The sequence below is a fragment of the Gobio gobio genome (genome assembly GCF_949357685.1).
Source record: "Gobio gobio genome assembly, chromosome: 12".
Taxonomy (NCBI): Eukaryota; Metazoa; Chordata; class Actinopteri; order Cypriniformes; family Gobionidae; genus Gobio; species Gobio gobio.
In genome coordinates this window covers 2,874,034-2,891,126 of record NC_137105.1, presented here as the reverse complement: position 1 = coordinate 2,891,126, position 17,093 = coordinate 2,874,034, and the positions used below count along the sequence as shown (strand labels likewise).

The following is a 17,093-nucleotide window of genomic DNA, read 5'->3' as shown; positions in this document are numbered from 1 at the left end:
TTATTTCAAATAAGTCGTTTTTTCGTATTTATTTCAGTAAAAATTGATTTTATTTTACGTAACGGATGGATTTTATGGTTTTAGTTTAGTTGGTTTATTGATATACCGTATTACAACATCCCCATAAATAATGAATTGTGTGTTCAAACATGCACTCTCCACCTGTTTACGCAGTATTTGAATATTTCATCAACAACATAAATCAATTAGGGCTGTCAAAAGATTAATCGCGATTAATCGCGAATCCAAAATAAAAGTTTGTGTTTACATAATATATTTGTGTGTACTCTGTATAATAATTATGTATATATAAATACAAACACATTCATGAATATATTTAAGAAATATTTGCATGTATGTACTGTATATACATTTATATAATTTATATTAAATATAAATATTTTATATATAAATATAATACATTTTTCTTAAGCATATACATGCTTGTGCGTGTTTTTATATATAAATAATAATTAACAGAGTACACACACATATATTATGTAAACACAAACTTTTATTTTGGATGCGATTAATCGCGATTAATCTTTTGACAGCCCTAAAATCAATAAATCAAGTTTAATCATAGTGTACATTACAGATTCAATTATGTTGTGTGCAGTGCATCATGGGATAGGTTTGACTCAAAAAAACATCATGAGATCTGAAAGATTCGCAGTGTCATGTCGAATCCGTGGATACCGTGGATCGGATTAAACCACGTGTCCGCCATTTTGAATTTTGTCATAAATTGCAATATCGTTTAAAATATTTGACATATTGGTACAAAAAATGGTAGGTCTCACCATTGTTATGTCCTGAAGGTACCTGGGAGGTTTGAACACAGCGCCATCTAGTGTTGCAGAGATATACGATTTTTTGCAATATCTCTTTCAAATTTGATTTCTTCGCCATCCGTCATATTGAAGCGAATGAAAACCAGTTTTTTCGCTAGTTCTTCTTCAAACTTTGTCCGATGTTGTCCAAAATTGTCTGCACAGAAACGACTGAATGGATTTTTGATATTCGCTACAGTTGACCCTGCCTGTGTTTGTTGCCTTATGCTAGTTAGCTTAGCATGCTAATTGAATCGCATGTTAATCAGTTGCCGTTCTTTCTAATGTGGCTCTTCAGCTATCAGGTTGAGCATAAGCTACATTAACATCACGTTATCTTAGCATGCTAATCTGGTAAACATACTCTTGTGAGCTCATTCTCACTAGGGTTGGGTACCGAACTCGTACTTTTAAGGGCACTGACCGAATTACGTCTGTACTATCGAGTACCAATTCACATTAAACCAATCGTTACCAAATGTTGGTACTTGAGAACGCATCTGGTGATATAGACGAGTGTCTGTGAATATTAAACCACAAAAAGACCATTTAAATACGAATCATGCGTGTCTCTGTGCGAATGAATGCGTAGACGCGCGGTTTACAGTCTATGGGTTTACCTCACACACACACACACACACACACACACACACACACACTCTCACTCAGAATCGCGTGTGACGGTCACATGTTTCTATCTCTGCCTCTCATATGAGGACATGAACATCATCTTTCATCTTTCACCGTTTCATTTGAGAAAAACGACCGTCATATCATAAACACACAGAAACTCAAAGGTCTTCACGGCAACTCGTCAAAATAAAAGTTCGGCCTAACTTGACAAATAAATGACTGTACAGTAGAATTTAGATACGTCTCAATGTAATAATAATACTAGCACTAATGTAATAATAATAAATTATCAACTTTTTATTTTTTAAGTAATAAATTAAACATTTTCTTTATGTTTTAATTTTAACCGTATAAAGCTCAGTTGTGCAGCTTTATTTGACAAAAAAAGTTTAATTAAATTAAAAGATACATTAAATTAATGTCTTATGTCTTCATTTGATTACCAGAAAATACATAACCCATAATATGTGGGAAATATTTTCATAGAAATTAAATTAAAAAAGAAAAAATAATAATATGGTTGTTTTTATGAATTAAATTAACTATATACTAGTAAATATTACAGTAATCAAACATCACAGACGATGGCAGACAGAGAGCAGGGCAGCTCTGGTGTAATGTCAATAACACTTTTATAAATGACTTACAGGTTCTTTACAGTTATTGATGTAAACATCCCAAAAGTACCGAAAAAAGATATCGTTGGTTACGGTTCAAATGTGTAACCCAACCCTAATTCTCAGACTGAAGGCCCTCCTCCTCATGTGTGAAGTTGCTAGTCCTGAACCGGCAGGTCGTGGGTTCGCAGGTCGTTATAAAACTGTGTCTCATGTGTCATTTAGAGCCAATAGCTGCGGTTCTGCCATCAAAAACTCAAGTCTCTGTCAAATTACACAAACCGTTGTATGAGTGGCAGGCGGTTTAAGTCAAGTCAGGTCAAGTCAGCTTTATTTATATAGCGCTTTTAACAATGCAGATTGTTTCAAAGCAGCTTTACAGTGTTAAACAGGAAAATAATGCAGCATAATTTTATTCAGCTGTATAGCCATTCTGGAAAAAATGCTGATGTCATCAGTTCATTTCAATTATCATACAGTGACAGTGTGGGCTTTAGATCAATAATTTGATCAGTAATTTAGTCTAAATGGTTAATTTAGTTTATTAATTAGATGTATTTCGATGTTTAGTTGAAAAATGTAGTGTCCCCAACTGAGCACGCCAAGCCAGAGGCAACAGTGGCAAGGAAACCCAAACCCCATCAGGAGCAGAATGGAGGAAAATAAACCTTGGGAGAAACCAGGCTCAGTCGGGGGGGCAGTTCTCCTCTGGCCAATTAACAAACAGCGTATGATTATTATTATTCTGGCAGCTTTACAGCTCAGAGGTCATAATAGATCAGAATATTCGAGGGACCGGGGGCAACATGCTGGAGACGGGTTTATTGAGGATGATGTTGATTAAATAATTATTAAAGTGCAATATTCGAATGATCGGAGGCAACACGCAGGAGACGGGTTTATTGAGGATGACATATCAATTAAGTATTATTTAATTGTAATATTCGAACAATCTGAGTCAACACGCCGGTTTAACCCTCTGCTGCTCTTCTTTTAGGGGTGGCATTGGTCATCTTCACGGTCATAAGTGACCGGACACCTAAAAATTAAACTTCCTCCACCCCAGTAAAACCAATGCAATTTATTTTTCTTCAATAATATTTTTTCTTTTTAATTTTGTATTTTGAGATGATTTGATGGTATTTTTTTAATATTTATGCAATAATTATGGTCTATTTTTGCCATTGAAAAATATACAAAAATATTATTTTGTAAAAAAAAAATTATTATTGCAGTATTTCAGGTTAAAATAGAGACTAGGCCTTCAAAAAAAATTTTTTAAGGCAGATTAGCGCCTCTTTTGGAATTATTTAAGAAATCCTGCAACCATGTGTGTAACCACTAGAGGTCTCTATGGAGAGGCTTGAGAATTCACTAGTTCTCTTTTGAACACATTTAATTATTTTTTTTGTGATGGATTTGAATATATATTTAAAAAATCTCAAAGACTATTTATTATAAAGTTTAAAAAAAATTTTTTTTGGTTAGAAATTGATTTTTTCTGTGAATTTGTGTTTTTGCAGATTTCCCATTCATTTCCTATGGTGGTCATTTTTGACCGAAGAGCACAAGTGGGAGTGTTTTTTTAAGACCAATTAGGATGTTCGAATCATGACCCCAATTTTTGTTGTGTGTTTACAGACCTAATGCTAGAAAAGTCACCAAGTTTCATATCATTCCGATGAAGCTGTGATTTTTAAAATTTCAAAACGAAATTTCAGAGCACCAGAGGGTTAGAGCAACAGGCTATAGCTTTGAAGATGGCTTCATCAAATCCAGTGTGTACCAAGCGCTAAACCATGTGGATTGTGCAATGAAATTCATGTTGGATATGTTTTATGTGTCCATAACTTTTATGAAAAACATGATAAAAACGTACCTTCTCTGCTGACTCTGACGCTGTGAGACGTTCAGGGCAACCATTGACTTGAGAACCGCCCTCTGATTGGTCCACATCAGGTACAAACAGTTTCTGTGAGGGATGGAGTACAGTGAGAGGTGAAGTTCTGGACTTTAGTGGATCAGAAGTCAAAGGCCCAGAGAGAGAGAGAGAGAGTCACCTGTCCCGGGACGAGGCTGTGCGACATGAGCCGGTTCAGCTGCACCAGTTTATTGGGAGTGATGTTGAACTTCAGAGCGATGCTGTTCAGAGAGTCCGTCAGCCCGACCTGACGATCGGCACATTTACAGTGAAACATCACAATAACGAGGAGGAGAGTTATGTTATCATTAGGGTTGGGTACCGAAACCCGGTGCCATATCTTATATAACCGGTATGTACCGGACCGAATCAGAACGTAGATTTCGGTTCCTCATTTCGGTGCCAAAATTCAAACGTGCTTTCGCGCTTTGGCTGCACCGAGCCAGAGACAGACGCTCAGCGCTGGTCACATCACAACTCATGACAACTATTCAGTGTTTTCAACCACATCTCATGACAACTATTCAGTGTTTTCAACCACATCTCATGACAACTATTCAGTGTTTTCAACCACATCTCATGACAACTATTCAGTGTTTTCAACCACATCTCATGACAACTATTCAGTGTTTTCAACCACATCATGTTTATTTCAGGTTTCAGACATTTAAATGCTCATAAGTAGGCTAACGTTACTAGCAAAAAACACACACTGATGTCTATGAAAGCGGCAATGACAATCCTTTCAGACGGTTATAATTTGACTAACGTTACGTGTTTTATTCACATCAGATGTATGCACATTATATAGTAACTATATCGTTTACTTTATTCTTCTTCCAGTTTACCGGTCACTTACTTTCATGTATTTCGTGAGATGAATGAACTCAAGTGTTGTAAATCCGACAGATCCGATTCTGAGGCGCAAACTAACATGGCGCCGCCCATTGCGCTTTATAGATCAACTAACACACATTCACTCACACATTTGAACATCAGATAGTTCGTGACACAGTTAAGAAGTTTGTGAATATTTTTAATAAAAAGAGACAACGAAATAAACCCGATACAGCTGAGCTGTCAGCGCTATTGCAGCTGCTGTGTGTCATGTGAGAAACATGACGCGTCGCCATGGAAACATTAAGGCGATGCGTTCTAAAATATTTAGCCAGAGAATATGATCATATTTCAAAATAAAGCTGAAGCTCGAAGCTGGTTAGTAGCAGATCAAGAATACAGACGACTGCTGTTATTACTGTTATTTAGAGTTATATTAGGCCTGTAGTTGGGTTAGGTGGCTTAGGTTTTACTGTGAATTTGTAAATAAGTCAATTGTGTTTTGTATTTATTTATATTCATACATTTAAGTATACATTAAACTTTTAATAAATGGTTCAATTTAAATAAAAAATAAATAAATAAAAAGCCATTTAATTTCCTCCACCTCGTTTTGTGGCCCTTTTTTTTTTTTTAAGTATCGGTTCAGGCACCGGTACCGTTTTAAAAGTATCGGTTTGGCACCGGAATCGAAAAAAACCCAAACGATACCCAACCCTAGTGATCATCCAGTGAGAGAGTGGTGTTCATGAACTCACGGTGTACGACACGGTTCCTGGAGGTTTGCTCTTCTCCTTCTTGGTCTGGCTGCTCAATTTACTGTTGACATCTGAAATTAAAAAGGAACAGTTCTTACATTTACATTTAGTCATTTAACAGACGCTTTTATCCAAAGCAACTTACAAATGAGAGCAAAAGAAGCAACTAGAACAGTCAAGGGCAACAGTATGCAAGTGCTGTAGCAAGTCTCAGTTAATCTAGCTCAGAACACACAGGACAGTTTTTCTTTTTTTTTTTTTTTTTCTTTTTTTTTAATTAGACAGACAGAAAATGAATAGAATGATAAGTGCTATTCTTGATCGGTCAGGTGCTGCTGGAAGAGATGTGTCTTTAGGTGTTTTCTGTCTGACCAATCAGAGCAGAGTAGCTCCCGGAAAGGAGGGATTTAGAGAGACAGAGTGAGTGATTGAGTGTGTGTGTCCGCCCGAGTGAGTGAGTGAGTGAGTGAGTGAGTGTGTGTGTCCGCCCGAGTGAGTGAGTGAGTGAGTGAGTGTGTGTGTCCGCCCGAGTGAGTGAGTGAGTGAGTGTCTCCTCGTCCGCGCAAGTGTGTGTGAGTGTGAGTGTGTGTGTCCGCCCGAGTGAGTGAGTGAGTGAGTGAGTGTGTGTGTCCGCCCGAGTGAGTGAGTGAGTGTCTCCTCGTCCGCGCGAGTGTGTGTGAGTGTGTGTGTCCGCCCGAGTGAGTGAGTGAGTGAGTGTGTGTGTCCGCCCGAGTGAGTGAGTGAGTGAGTGAGTGAGTGAGTGTGTGTGTCCGCCCGAGTGAGTGAGTGAGTGAGTGAGTGTGTGTGTCCGCCCGAGTGAGTGAGTGAGTGAGTGTCTCCTCGTCCGCGCGAGTGTGTGTGAGTGTGAGTGTGTGTGAGTCATGGCGGCGGCGGCATGCTCGCACGCTTCACGCTGACATGCTGCACTAAGAAAGTTAACATCTACACCCGTCGTAGCTGCCGGCGAAAACGCAGAAAGAGCTTGAACATGTTAATATCAGGACTACTTACAATGTGCGTGGTTTCAACCCTGAAGTTTGCAACCAAAGCTGCTTTAAGAAGCGGTAAGATCCGTAATATCGGATGGCGAATCCATGACCCGACAAATGTTTGTCCTGAAAGTAACCATCTGCACGCCACTTGGCCGAACTTTGAACAGTACAATCGCCCACTTTCTGATCAAGAGTGGATGCACTTTCAGGTACAGGAGAGAGAGTTCAGGAAAACCCTGGATGTGAAACTAATTAATGACAGACAAACAGTACAATTCACCGGAAACAACCCGCGTCACTGGACTAAACTTATAACCATCCTATGTGGAGTATACTACAGGAATGGATCCTACACACCAACTCATAAAGATGGGAGACCATTAGGAATACCTTTGCTAAAGTACACCGTAAGAATTCTTCGGAAATTCCCCCTCTGTAGAACGCTCTCACCGAGGCCGGATCCAGAGACGCTCATTGAATGGATAAATCAGCAGCTGCGCTTCGTACGGGAAACCATCCAGCCGGCGCTCAATAAAGCGACGAATTCCAGCAGCACGAGAGAAACCAGAGTGGTGAGCGGAAACGAACTAGCTTATCTTTGGGATCACCGTAGGAGTAAGGCAATTGATATCATTCTAAATAACAGCACTTACCCAGATCCCCCACCTGCGATAAACGACGTCAATAACGTTTATGAGTATTATGTTGCGAAATGCCAGCCAGCACAGATACACCAGCAGACCAGCAGTCCTCCGTGGAGCGGCGCTCTGGACCTGGAAGACCCGAGGTGTTATCCCGTAAGCTCGGATTTCACCGCGGAGGAGATTTCAGCCGTGCTCTGCAGCCTCCCGAATAACAAAGCATGCGGTGCAGACGGTGTCACCTATGAAGTACTTAAGGCAACAAAACAATTCTCAATAGTGACACTCACTCAGATTTTTAATGTCTGTTTAAACAACCGGAAAGTTCCCGATTCCTGGAAGGGGGCTATTATATACAGGATCCCCAAGAAAAACAACGTTCCAGAAGATCCCTCCACCTGGAGGGATATATCGCTGCTCCCCGCTATATACAAGGTATTTATGAAGTGCATTTTATGCAGGATTTTACCTTGGCTAGTGGAATCAGGAACATTGTCACCCAAACAGAAAGCATATATAGAGAGGCAGGGAATGAATGAGCACGTATTCTGCTTGAAAACTGCCATTGATGATTTTAAACATGAATCCTCCCGCTTCTATGCGGTATTCCTCGATTTTCGAGACGCCTTTGGTTCTCTACCACATAGCGTAATGCTTCACTCCCTTGAAGAAATAAAGCTGCCGGAACAGTATATACATATAATCAAGAATGTGTACGATAATTCATTTTTACAAGTGATTTGCGGACATCAACTAACGAAACCGGTTAAACTCGAAGTTGGCATTAAGACGGGGTGTCCGTGGAGTGCCGTGAATTTCGTACTGGCCTTAAACCAATGGCTGAAGTGGTTATGTTCTCTTGCCCCGCTTGACATTACATCTCCAAACCCAGTTCAGGCTTTTGCCGATGACGTCCTCATAGTATCAAGAGAGGAGAATGTCATTACACACATGCTGTCATACACCGATCGCTTCCTGCAATGGTCTGGACTTGGAGTTAAGAACAGCAAATGTGCGGTGTTCTATGAGCGACGCAGCGGGGGCAATAGATGGTATAGGGCCAAGTATGATCAGCCTCCATCATTTACAATCGCCGGAAGCACAATTAGAGTCTATTCAAGACATGAATCGTACAGTTATCTAGGACATTTGTTTAATGTTGCAGGAGAATGGCAAGAGCAAGTGAGCGATATCTGTAAAGAATACTGCAGCAGACTGGACCTGATAGACCAGTGTCCTCTACCGATCTGCATGAAACTCCAGGCCATTCGGGACATAGCACTATGTTTGCCAACGTCCACATCGCTAAAAAACATCTGACGGAGCTGAACAATAAGACCGTGCAACTGGTAAGAAAATGGTTAAATCTCAATACACACACGACAAGAAGTATTCTCTTTATCAGCAAATCCGAAGGGGGACTGGGGATTCCCAACATTGAATGGATTTATACAGCGACCAGAGTACAGCATCTACTGCATATGTTGAATAACGACGACCTTACAGTTCGTGAAGTTGCCCGGCGCTCATTGGTGCTGGATCTGAGCAAACGTAAGGTCCCCTTTTCTGCAGTCGGAGAATCGGGCTTCCTCGGCTTCCGAAAGAAACCTAGCGGAAAGCTGGACACCAGGGCTACGGGATTCGGAGTACGTTCGGATTGGCCCGATCTGAATGACTTGTGCAGCAACAATAATATACAGTTGAACTGGGCACATACTGGCGGGGAGCAGGTGAACATCAGCCATGCACAGATTATGGATCTTAATGTGTATGCTGAGGCGACTCTTCATCACGGTAAGAAGCTGAACAGCCGGACGTGCAGGTATGAAATCCTTCAGTACTTTCAAACACAACAGCGCGATTACTGGCTTAACCTGCGCCTTCAAGGAAAGCTGGCATGCTTGCAGAGCGCGGACCATACAGTCTCTCACTCTGCGTTACAAAACTCAGCCGTAAACGACGGTATCCTAAAGTTTGTTATTAAAGCCAGGCTACAAACACTCCCGACCAAATACAATCTTTCCCTGTGGTTTCCAAAACATCACGAACCATTCTGCTTACTACACCGAGATAAGATCATGGAATCTACAGCGCACATAATGAGCGGATGCCCTGCGTTCAAAGGACTTTACATCGCGCGCCACGATCGCATCGTAAACACAATAGCTCAAGAACTGCGCAAAGTTTCTGGACAAAGTGCAATACACGTAAATAAGACTGTTCAAACCAGCTGGTTCTCAAACCTGAACGATAATATCAACTTTCTTAAAAGTGCTCTAAGTGAACACCCAAATACTCCAGACATTGTAGTCATTGATGAACTTTCTAAAGATATCGTGATTCTAGAAGTAGGCTGTTGTTTTGATGCTTACATGGACTTGTGTTTTTCTGAGAAAATGTTAAAGTACCAGCCGTTAACAAATGCTATGGCAGTGTGTGGCTACAGGACCAAACTAACTGTTCTTATCTTGGGTAGCTTAGGGCATGTGCACAGATTATGTGTCCGAGGCTTGCAGATTGCTGGACTGAGTAAAAAGAGCTCTAAGCAAATAGCCAGATATTGCTCTGTTTCAGCAATCATAGGCAGTCTGCATGTGTGGAGAAGACGATGTCATCTTTACCCATAGCCCATTGACTGATGTGGTCGGGACTGTTTACATTGTCTGTATTGCCAGGTTAAACATGATAAGCTCTTTATGAATATTTGGATGCTGTGTTGCTTTAATCAGTATTTGTCATTCCAAATAAAATAATTAAATGTGTCCGCCCGAGTGAGTGAGTGAGTGAGTGAGTGTGTGTGTGTGTGTCCGCCCGAGTGAGTGAGTGAGTGAGTGTGTGTCTCCTCGTCCGCGCGAGTGTGTGTGAGTGTGAGTGTGTGTGTGTGTGTGTGTGTGAGAGAGTGAGAGTGAGTGTGTGTCCGTCCGCCCGTGCGAGTGAGTGTGTGTCCGTGAGAGTGAGAGAGTGTGTGTGTGTGTGTCCACCCACGCGAGTGAGTGATTGTGTGTCAGCGAAAGTGAGTGAGTGAATGAGTGTGTCCGCGCGAGTGAGTGAGTGTGTGTGTGTCTCCGCCCACGCGAGTGAGTGATTGTGTGTCTGCGCGAGTGAGTGAGTGAATGAGTGTGTGTCCGCGTGAGTGAGTGTGTGTGTGTGTGTGTGTGTGTGTGTGTATCCGCCCACGCGAGTGAGTGATTGTGTGTCTGCGCGAGTGAGTGAGTGTGTCCGTCCGCCCGTGCGAGTGAGTGTGTGTCTGTGTGTGTCCGCCCGCGCGAGTGAGTGAATGAATGAGTGTCCGTCCGCCTGTGTGTGTGTGTGTGTGTGTGTGTGTGTCCGCGCGAGTGAGTGAGTGAGTGTGTGTGTGAGTGTGTGTGTGTGTGTGTGTGTGTGTGTGTGTGTGTGTGTGTCCGCGCGAGTGAGTGAGTGTGTGAGTGTGTGTCCGAGTGAGTGAGTGAGTGAGTGAGTGTGTCCGCGCGAGTGAGTGAGTGTGCGAGTGTGTGAGTGAGTGAGTGTGTGTCCGCGCGAGTGAGTGTGTGTGTGTGTGTGTGTGTGTGTGTGTGTGTGTCCGCGCGAGTGAGTGAGCGTGTGAGTGAGTGAGTGAGTGAGTGAGTGTGTGTGTGTGTGTGTGTGTGTGTGTCCGCGCGAGTGAGTGAGTGTGTGAGTGAGTGAGTGAGTGAATGAGTGTGTGTGTGTGTGTGTGTGTGTGTGTGTTTGTGTGTTTGTGTGTGTGTGTGTCCGCCCGCGCGAGTGAGTGATTGTGTGTCTGCGCGAGTGAGTGAATGAATGAGTGTCCGTCCGCCTGTGCGAGTGAGTGAGTGAGTGTGTGCGTGTGTGTCCGAGCGAGTGAGTGGGTGTGTGAGTGAGTGAGTGAGTGTGTGTGTGTGTGTGTGTAAGCATGTTTTTGTGAAATATCAGGACACAAATGTGTATAATGACATGGGTATTACAAAAAGAGGGTGAAATATGAGGACGTTCCCCATGTTCTCACTTTTCAAAATGCTTATAAATCACAGAATGAGGTTTTTTCACAGAAAGTGAACTGCACAGTCTCCTGTGATGGGTAGGTTTAGGGGCAGGGGCAGTGTGTGTGTGTGTGTGTGTGTGTGTGTGTGTGTGTGTGTGTGTGTGTGTGTGTGGGTAGGTTTAGGGGCAGGGGCAGTGTGTGTGTGTGTGTGTGATGGTTAGGTTTGGGGGCAGGGGCAGTGTGTGTGTGTGTGTGTGTGTGTGTGTGATGGGTAGGTTTAGGGGCAGTGTGTGTGTGTGTGTGTGATGGGTAGGTTTGGGGGCAGGGGCAGTGTGTGTGTGTGTGTGTGTGTGATGGTTAGGTTTGGGGGCAGGGGCAGTGTGTGTGTGTGTGTGTGTGATGGTTAGGTTTGGGGGCAGGGGCAGTGTGTGTGTGTGTGTGTGTGTGTGTGTGTGTGTGTGTGAGATGGGTAGGTTTAGGGGCAGTGTAAGGGGATAGAAAATACGGTTTGTACGGTATAAAAACCATCACGCCTATGGAATGTCCCCACATTTCACAAAAACAAACGTGTGGCTGTGTGTGTGTGTGTGTGTGTGTGTGTGTGTCCGCGAGAGTGTGTGTGATTTAATCATTGTGTTAGTTTGATATTTTGCGAGTCCTCCGAGCATTTACCCCAGACGATTCCTGGGACTGAGGGAAGCTGAAGCTCAGTAAATATACAAATCTTATCCAATCATAGCCGTGGGCGTTTACTTCCAAGTCTTCAGTTCGGCACACGCCCATCAAACCCGAGCGTTTTTCAGAGAGCCTCAAAACCAGGGCAGAAAATAGCCTATCACTGATTCATGAATGATGATGTTTCTGAATGTACAAACCACACAAACGTCATAAGTTGACCTCAGACAACAGTATAAACAAATTTAAAAAGCCAGTTCAGGACATCTTTAATCACTTTTTGCATTGCCAATGTGTGAACTGCAGGCAACAAAGCCAAAAATCGAGATCCCCGTGGGTTTTCAATGAAAGCTGTAGACTGAAGTTTATGTGAAGGACTCGCCGGGACTTTAATGTAACGCCAATGTGTCACGTCTTCACCTTTCCAGCGAGTGAAGTGGCACCTGAGGCTTATATTATCAGGACACGGATTCGATTTATCCATCGAGTCGTTTGAGAATCACTGAACAATGTGGTGATGTGCATTGTATATTATGAGAAAATTATTTGAAATATTAATAAATAAACATGGCCGTCCATATAAAGACACCCAGCCTAAGAATAACAGAACACCAGCTGTCACCAACGCCTGTAAAGACTCATAAAGCGCTGTTGTTTATACAGTGACGTCAGCTGAGTAATGAGAAACTGCTGATGTATGTCAAACATAAAGAACAATACGAGTGTCATTCAACACGAGCTCCTCTGAAACCAGAGACGCCCACATCCACATCCACAGCCGTCACATGATGCTAAAGATTCATCACATCCATATCACCAAAAAGCATGATACAGTACAGTACAGTACAAACTGTTAAAACAGGCTATGTGTAAGACTTTATGTATTAATCACCTTTTGTGTTGCCAATTTGTGAACTGCTGGCATCAAAACAAAAAACGAACCCAAGGCGTTTTTTTTTTTTTTTTAAATGACACTTTTACGTCTGTCGGTGTGCTAGGGATGGCTCGATACCACAATTTTGTCTTCGGTACGGTAGCACAATCTAATACCGAAGGACCGATATTAAATGGATACCATACAGGGTCTGAATTTTGATGCGGGTATTGCGCATAATTTTACTCACTCTAGGGCTGTCAACGAATATTCTAAATTCGAATATATATTCGAATAGTTTTTAAAAAACGAATTTCGAAGCTGAAAATTAATATTCAAATAAATAAAAAAATGTGGGGGGAAAAAAACTAACCCTTTAATTATCAAATTTTATCGATTCGTTGTTGCAGTCCTAGATTTCTCAATTCATCAGCCCGTTAAATTGTTATTTTGGAGCATTGGGATTGCTAGTCGAGGGCTTAAAGGGTTAGTTCACCCAAAAATGTAAATTGTGTCATTAATTCCTCACCCTCATGTGGTTGGACACCCGTCAGACCTCCGTTCATCTTCAGACACAAATGAAGATATTTTAGTGTAAAGCTGATGCTGAGAAAGGCTTCAGATAGGCCTCCATTGGCATTCAGTACATTTACACTCACAAGACCCATAAAAGGCTCTAAAAACGCCGTTACAAAGTCCATCTCACCACAGTGACTCTACAATAATCTTACGATGCGACGACAATAGTTTTTGTGCGCAAAAAAAAAACAAAATAACGCCTTTATCCAACTTGTTCTTGTCTTCCGTGTGTGTCTCCACGACGCATGCGTGAGAATATGAGCAGATCCGGCGTTCGGGAATCCATGAAATGCCACTTTACCCCATTTTGAGAACTACACCGAGACCTAAAGCACGATCAATGTAGAATTCAACAGCTGAGACACGCGCGTCTTCCTCTGCTCGTAAACAAATCTCTTCTGGGTCATGTGTCCGAACGCCGGATCTGCTCATATTCTCGCGCATGCGTCGTGGAGACACACACGGAAGACAAGAACAAGCTGGATAAAGGCGTTATTTTGTTTTTTTTTTGCGCACAAAAACTATTGTCGTCGCATCGTAAGATTATTGTAGAGTCACTGTGGTGAGATGGACTTTGTAACGGCGTTTTTAGTGCCTTTTATGGGTCTTGTGAGTGTAAATGTACTGAATGCCAATGGAGGCCTATCTGAAGCCTTTCTCAGCATCAGATTTACACTAAAATATCTTCATTTGTGTCTGAAGATGAACGGAGGTCTGACGGGTGTCCAACCACATGAGGGTGAGGAATTAATGACAGAATTTACATTTTTGGGTGAACTAACCCTTTAATGAGACTCATTTTTTGTGAAAACCTCAAATGTACATTTTTCACTTGTTTTGCCTGTAGCCCGAGCGCACGAGCAATAAGTGTCTGCAGTAGTGTTAGACCGATATATCGGGCCGATATTTGCGATTTTTACGTGTATCGGACGATACAAATATTTTTCCCCCTGCATTATTTCCAGACAGGCGTCCACAGGGCAGCTCTCTCCGTCTTCAGACTCTCTCGCTCTCCCTCGCGCATATTAATCAAAATCAATTGAGAATTGACACGATGGTAAAAGGTGGAAAGACTGAAGTTTCACGTGGAGCATTGGGAGATTTTCTCCTGAATTACCGCTGGTGTTGCTCAACAGGAGATTCAGTGAAGTGCACCTACACTCTAAAACATGCTGGGTTAAAAATAACCCAAGTTGGGTTGAAAATGGACTAACCCATCAATTGGGTTGTTTTAGCAAACATTTAACCCAACCACTGGGCCAAAACAACCCAATTGCTGGGTTAGTCCATATTCAACCCAACTTGGGTTATTTTTAACCCAGCATTTTTTAGAGTGTAACCATTAAATGTCTAGGTTGTAAATAGTTTTAAATGAAGTATAGTACAGTCAGTGTGCACTTTATTATGCTGCTCGCTTGTTGATACTGTGTGCAATAGTGTCATTATTTTATTTATGCTTAAATATTTATTTTCACCACTGAACTCTTTTGTTTTCTTCTTCTACCTCACCTGTTTTTACTATTTGTTAGATATTGTTTTTTTTTAGTTCAATAAATGTTCCTTTTTTAAATTGTAAATTGTTATCATCATGATCTTTGTGTCATTTTTATGTTGTAAATTGAGGGAGCAAAAGCAGTATCGGCTCTAAAAATCGGCAGCCCGTCAGCCCGTAAAATAAAACGGTATCGGTACTAAAAAATCCATATCGGCCGACCCCTAGTGTGCAGTTCACCAAACGGCCACCGGTGTCGCTAATAACACGGCTCTCTGAATTCTAGTATTATTACCAGTGGAGTTCTGGTTGGTTTCTTACAGTCTCATGTGAATGTTCTGCTCTTTACACACGGCTAGTCTGCGTGATTTTATTTCAGACCATCATCTGGTTTAGTGTAACTTCCTGAAGAGAATGTGACCTTTGACTCTGTGGGCCGGTGTTTGTGTGCTCTGGTCGAAGCGCTGAGCCTCTTCCTGTCTGTCCGACTCAGATCAACAACACTCAGAGCGCATCACTTCCTGTGCTCCTCACAAACACAGTCTCAAACGTCACATGTTCTGTGCAGATTCACTGAAGCACTTACAAATGAGAGCGATAGAAGACACTAAAACAGTCCAGGGCAACAATATGCAAGTCGCTTTGGATAAAAGCGTCTGCTAAATGATCTCAAAACTGACTTCCTGGTCATATTGTGAACGCTTCAGGAGTCATATTCATAACCTTGCATTAAAAAATGCCATATTTTGCTCCACAACTTGTAATCGAGGTCACATGAGTAGGGGACAAATCATTTATCAATACAAATAAAGATAATTCTCACAATTAGATCAAAACCTTATCAATGAAAGAATCCTGCAGAATATACGGGTTTAACTAAAAAAAACATCATTTTATTAAAGTCTTGTTTGCTTTTTTCAGTGTTTTTTTGGCTAAATTGTTGTTGTTGTTGTTTTTATTGATTGCGATTCCAATTTAAAATGTTTGAAAAAGAAAGTGTGTTTGTAGGGTTGAACATTTTGGCCAAAATATTGTGATAATACGTAATAATAATAATGTTAATAATAATTAAATATTTATAAATAATAATAATTGTTATTATTACAAAATTAAATATAAAAAATACAAAAAACTAAATAATTATTTTTACAAAAAAATACACACTTATAATACAAAACTTAAGAAATATTATTATTATTATATAAATACAAAAACTAAAGAAATATTGTTATTATTATTACTAAATAAAATACATAAATAAATACAAAAAACGTATTATTATTAAATAAAACAAATGACCAATACAAAAAAACTAAAGAAATAATATTACTACATAAAAATACAAAAAATACAAAATAAGATTTATCATCATCATTATTATCATTATTTCTAGGGCTGTCAAAAGATTAATCGCAATTAATCGCATCCAAAGTGTAAAATACATTTTTATTATTATATTATTTTTCTTAAATACATGATATTTTTTATTTTACAGTGAAATATTACCGTAATATTTCTTATTTTATTTTTTTATTTAGTAATAATAATAAGAATAATGTAATTTCTTTAGTTCTCAGGATATTTTAATATTTATAATAATAATATTTATTTATTTATTTTATTTAGTAATAATATCATTTCATTTTTAGTAATTTTTATATTTTGAATAATAATAATTCTTATTTTTTTTATATTTTTATTTAGTAATAATTAGGGCTGTCAAAAGATTAATCGCGATTAATCGCATCCAAAATAAAAGTTTGTGTTTACATAATATATGTGTGTGTACTCTGTTAATTATTATTTATATATAAATACACACACACACACACAAGCATGTATATATTTAAGAAGAAAATATTATTTTTATATATAAAACATTTATATTTATATATATTATAGATTATATAAATGTATATACATGCAAATATTTCTTAAATATATACATGAATGTGTGTGTATTTATATATAAATAATAATTATACAGAATACACACACATATATTATGTAAACACAAACTTTTATTTTGGATGTGATTAATCGCGATTAATCTTTTGACAGCCCTAATTATTACTAAATAAAAATATTAAAAAAATAAGAATTATTATTATTCAAAATATAAAAATTACTAAAAATGAAATAAGAAATAATATTATTACTAAATAAAATAAATAAATATTATTATTATAAATATTAAAATATCCTGAGAACTAAAGAAATTACATTCTTATTATTATTACTAAATAAAAAAATAAAATAAGAAATATTACGGTAATATTTCAC

General features: G+C 39.8%; 1 protein-coding gene across 3 annotated transcripts in view; it reads right to left on the bottom strand.

Moving 5' to 3' along the window:
• Positions 1-17,093, bottom strand: part of ncoa7b (nuclear receptor coactivator 7b) — a 51,368-nt gene that overhangs the window by 27,393 nt on the left and 6,882 nt on the right. For all 3 annotated transcript variants that reach the window (XM_079831924.1, XM_079831926.1, XM_079831925.1), the window contains exons 4-6: positions 5,600-5,670; positions 4,144-4,251; positions 3,963-4,055 (exon numbers count right to left, since the gene is read on the bottom strand). In XM_079831924.1, the coding sequence (XP_079688050.1) occupies positions 3,963-4,055; positions 4,144-4,251; positions 5,600-5,670 (272 nt within the window). The remainder of the gene's footprint in view (positions 1-3,962; positions 4,056-4,143; positions 4,252-5,599; positions 5,671-17,093) is intronic.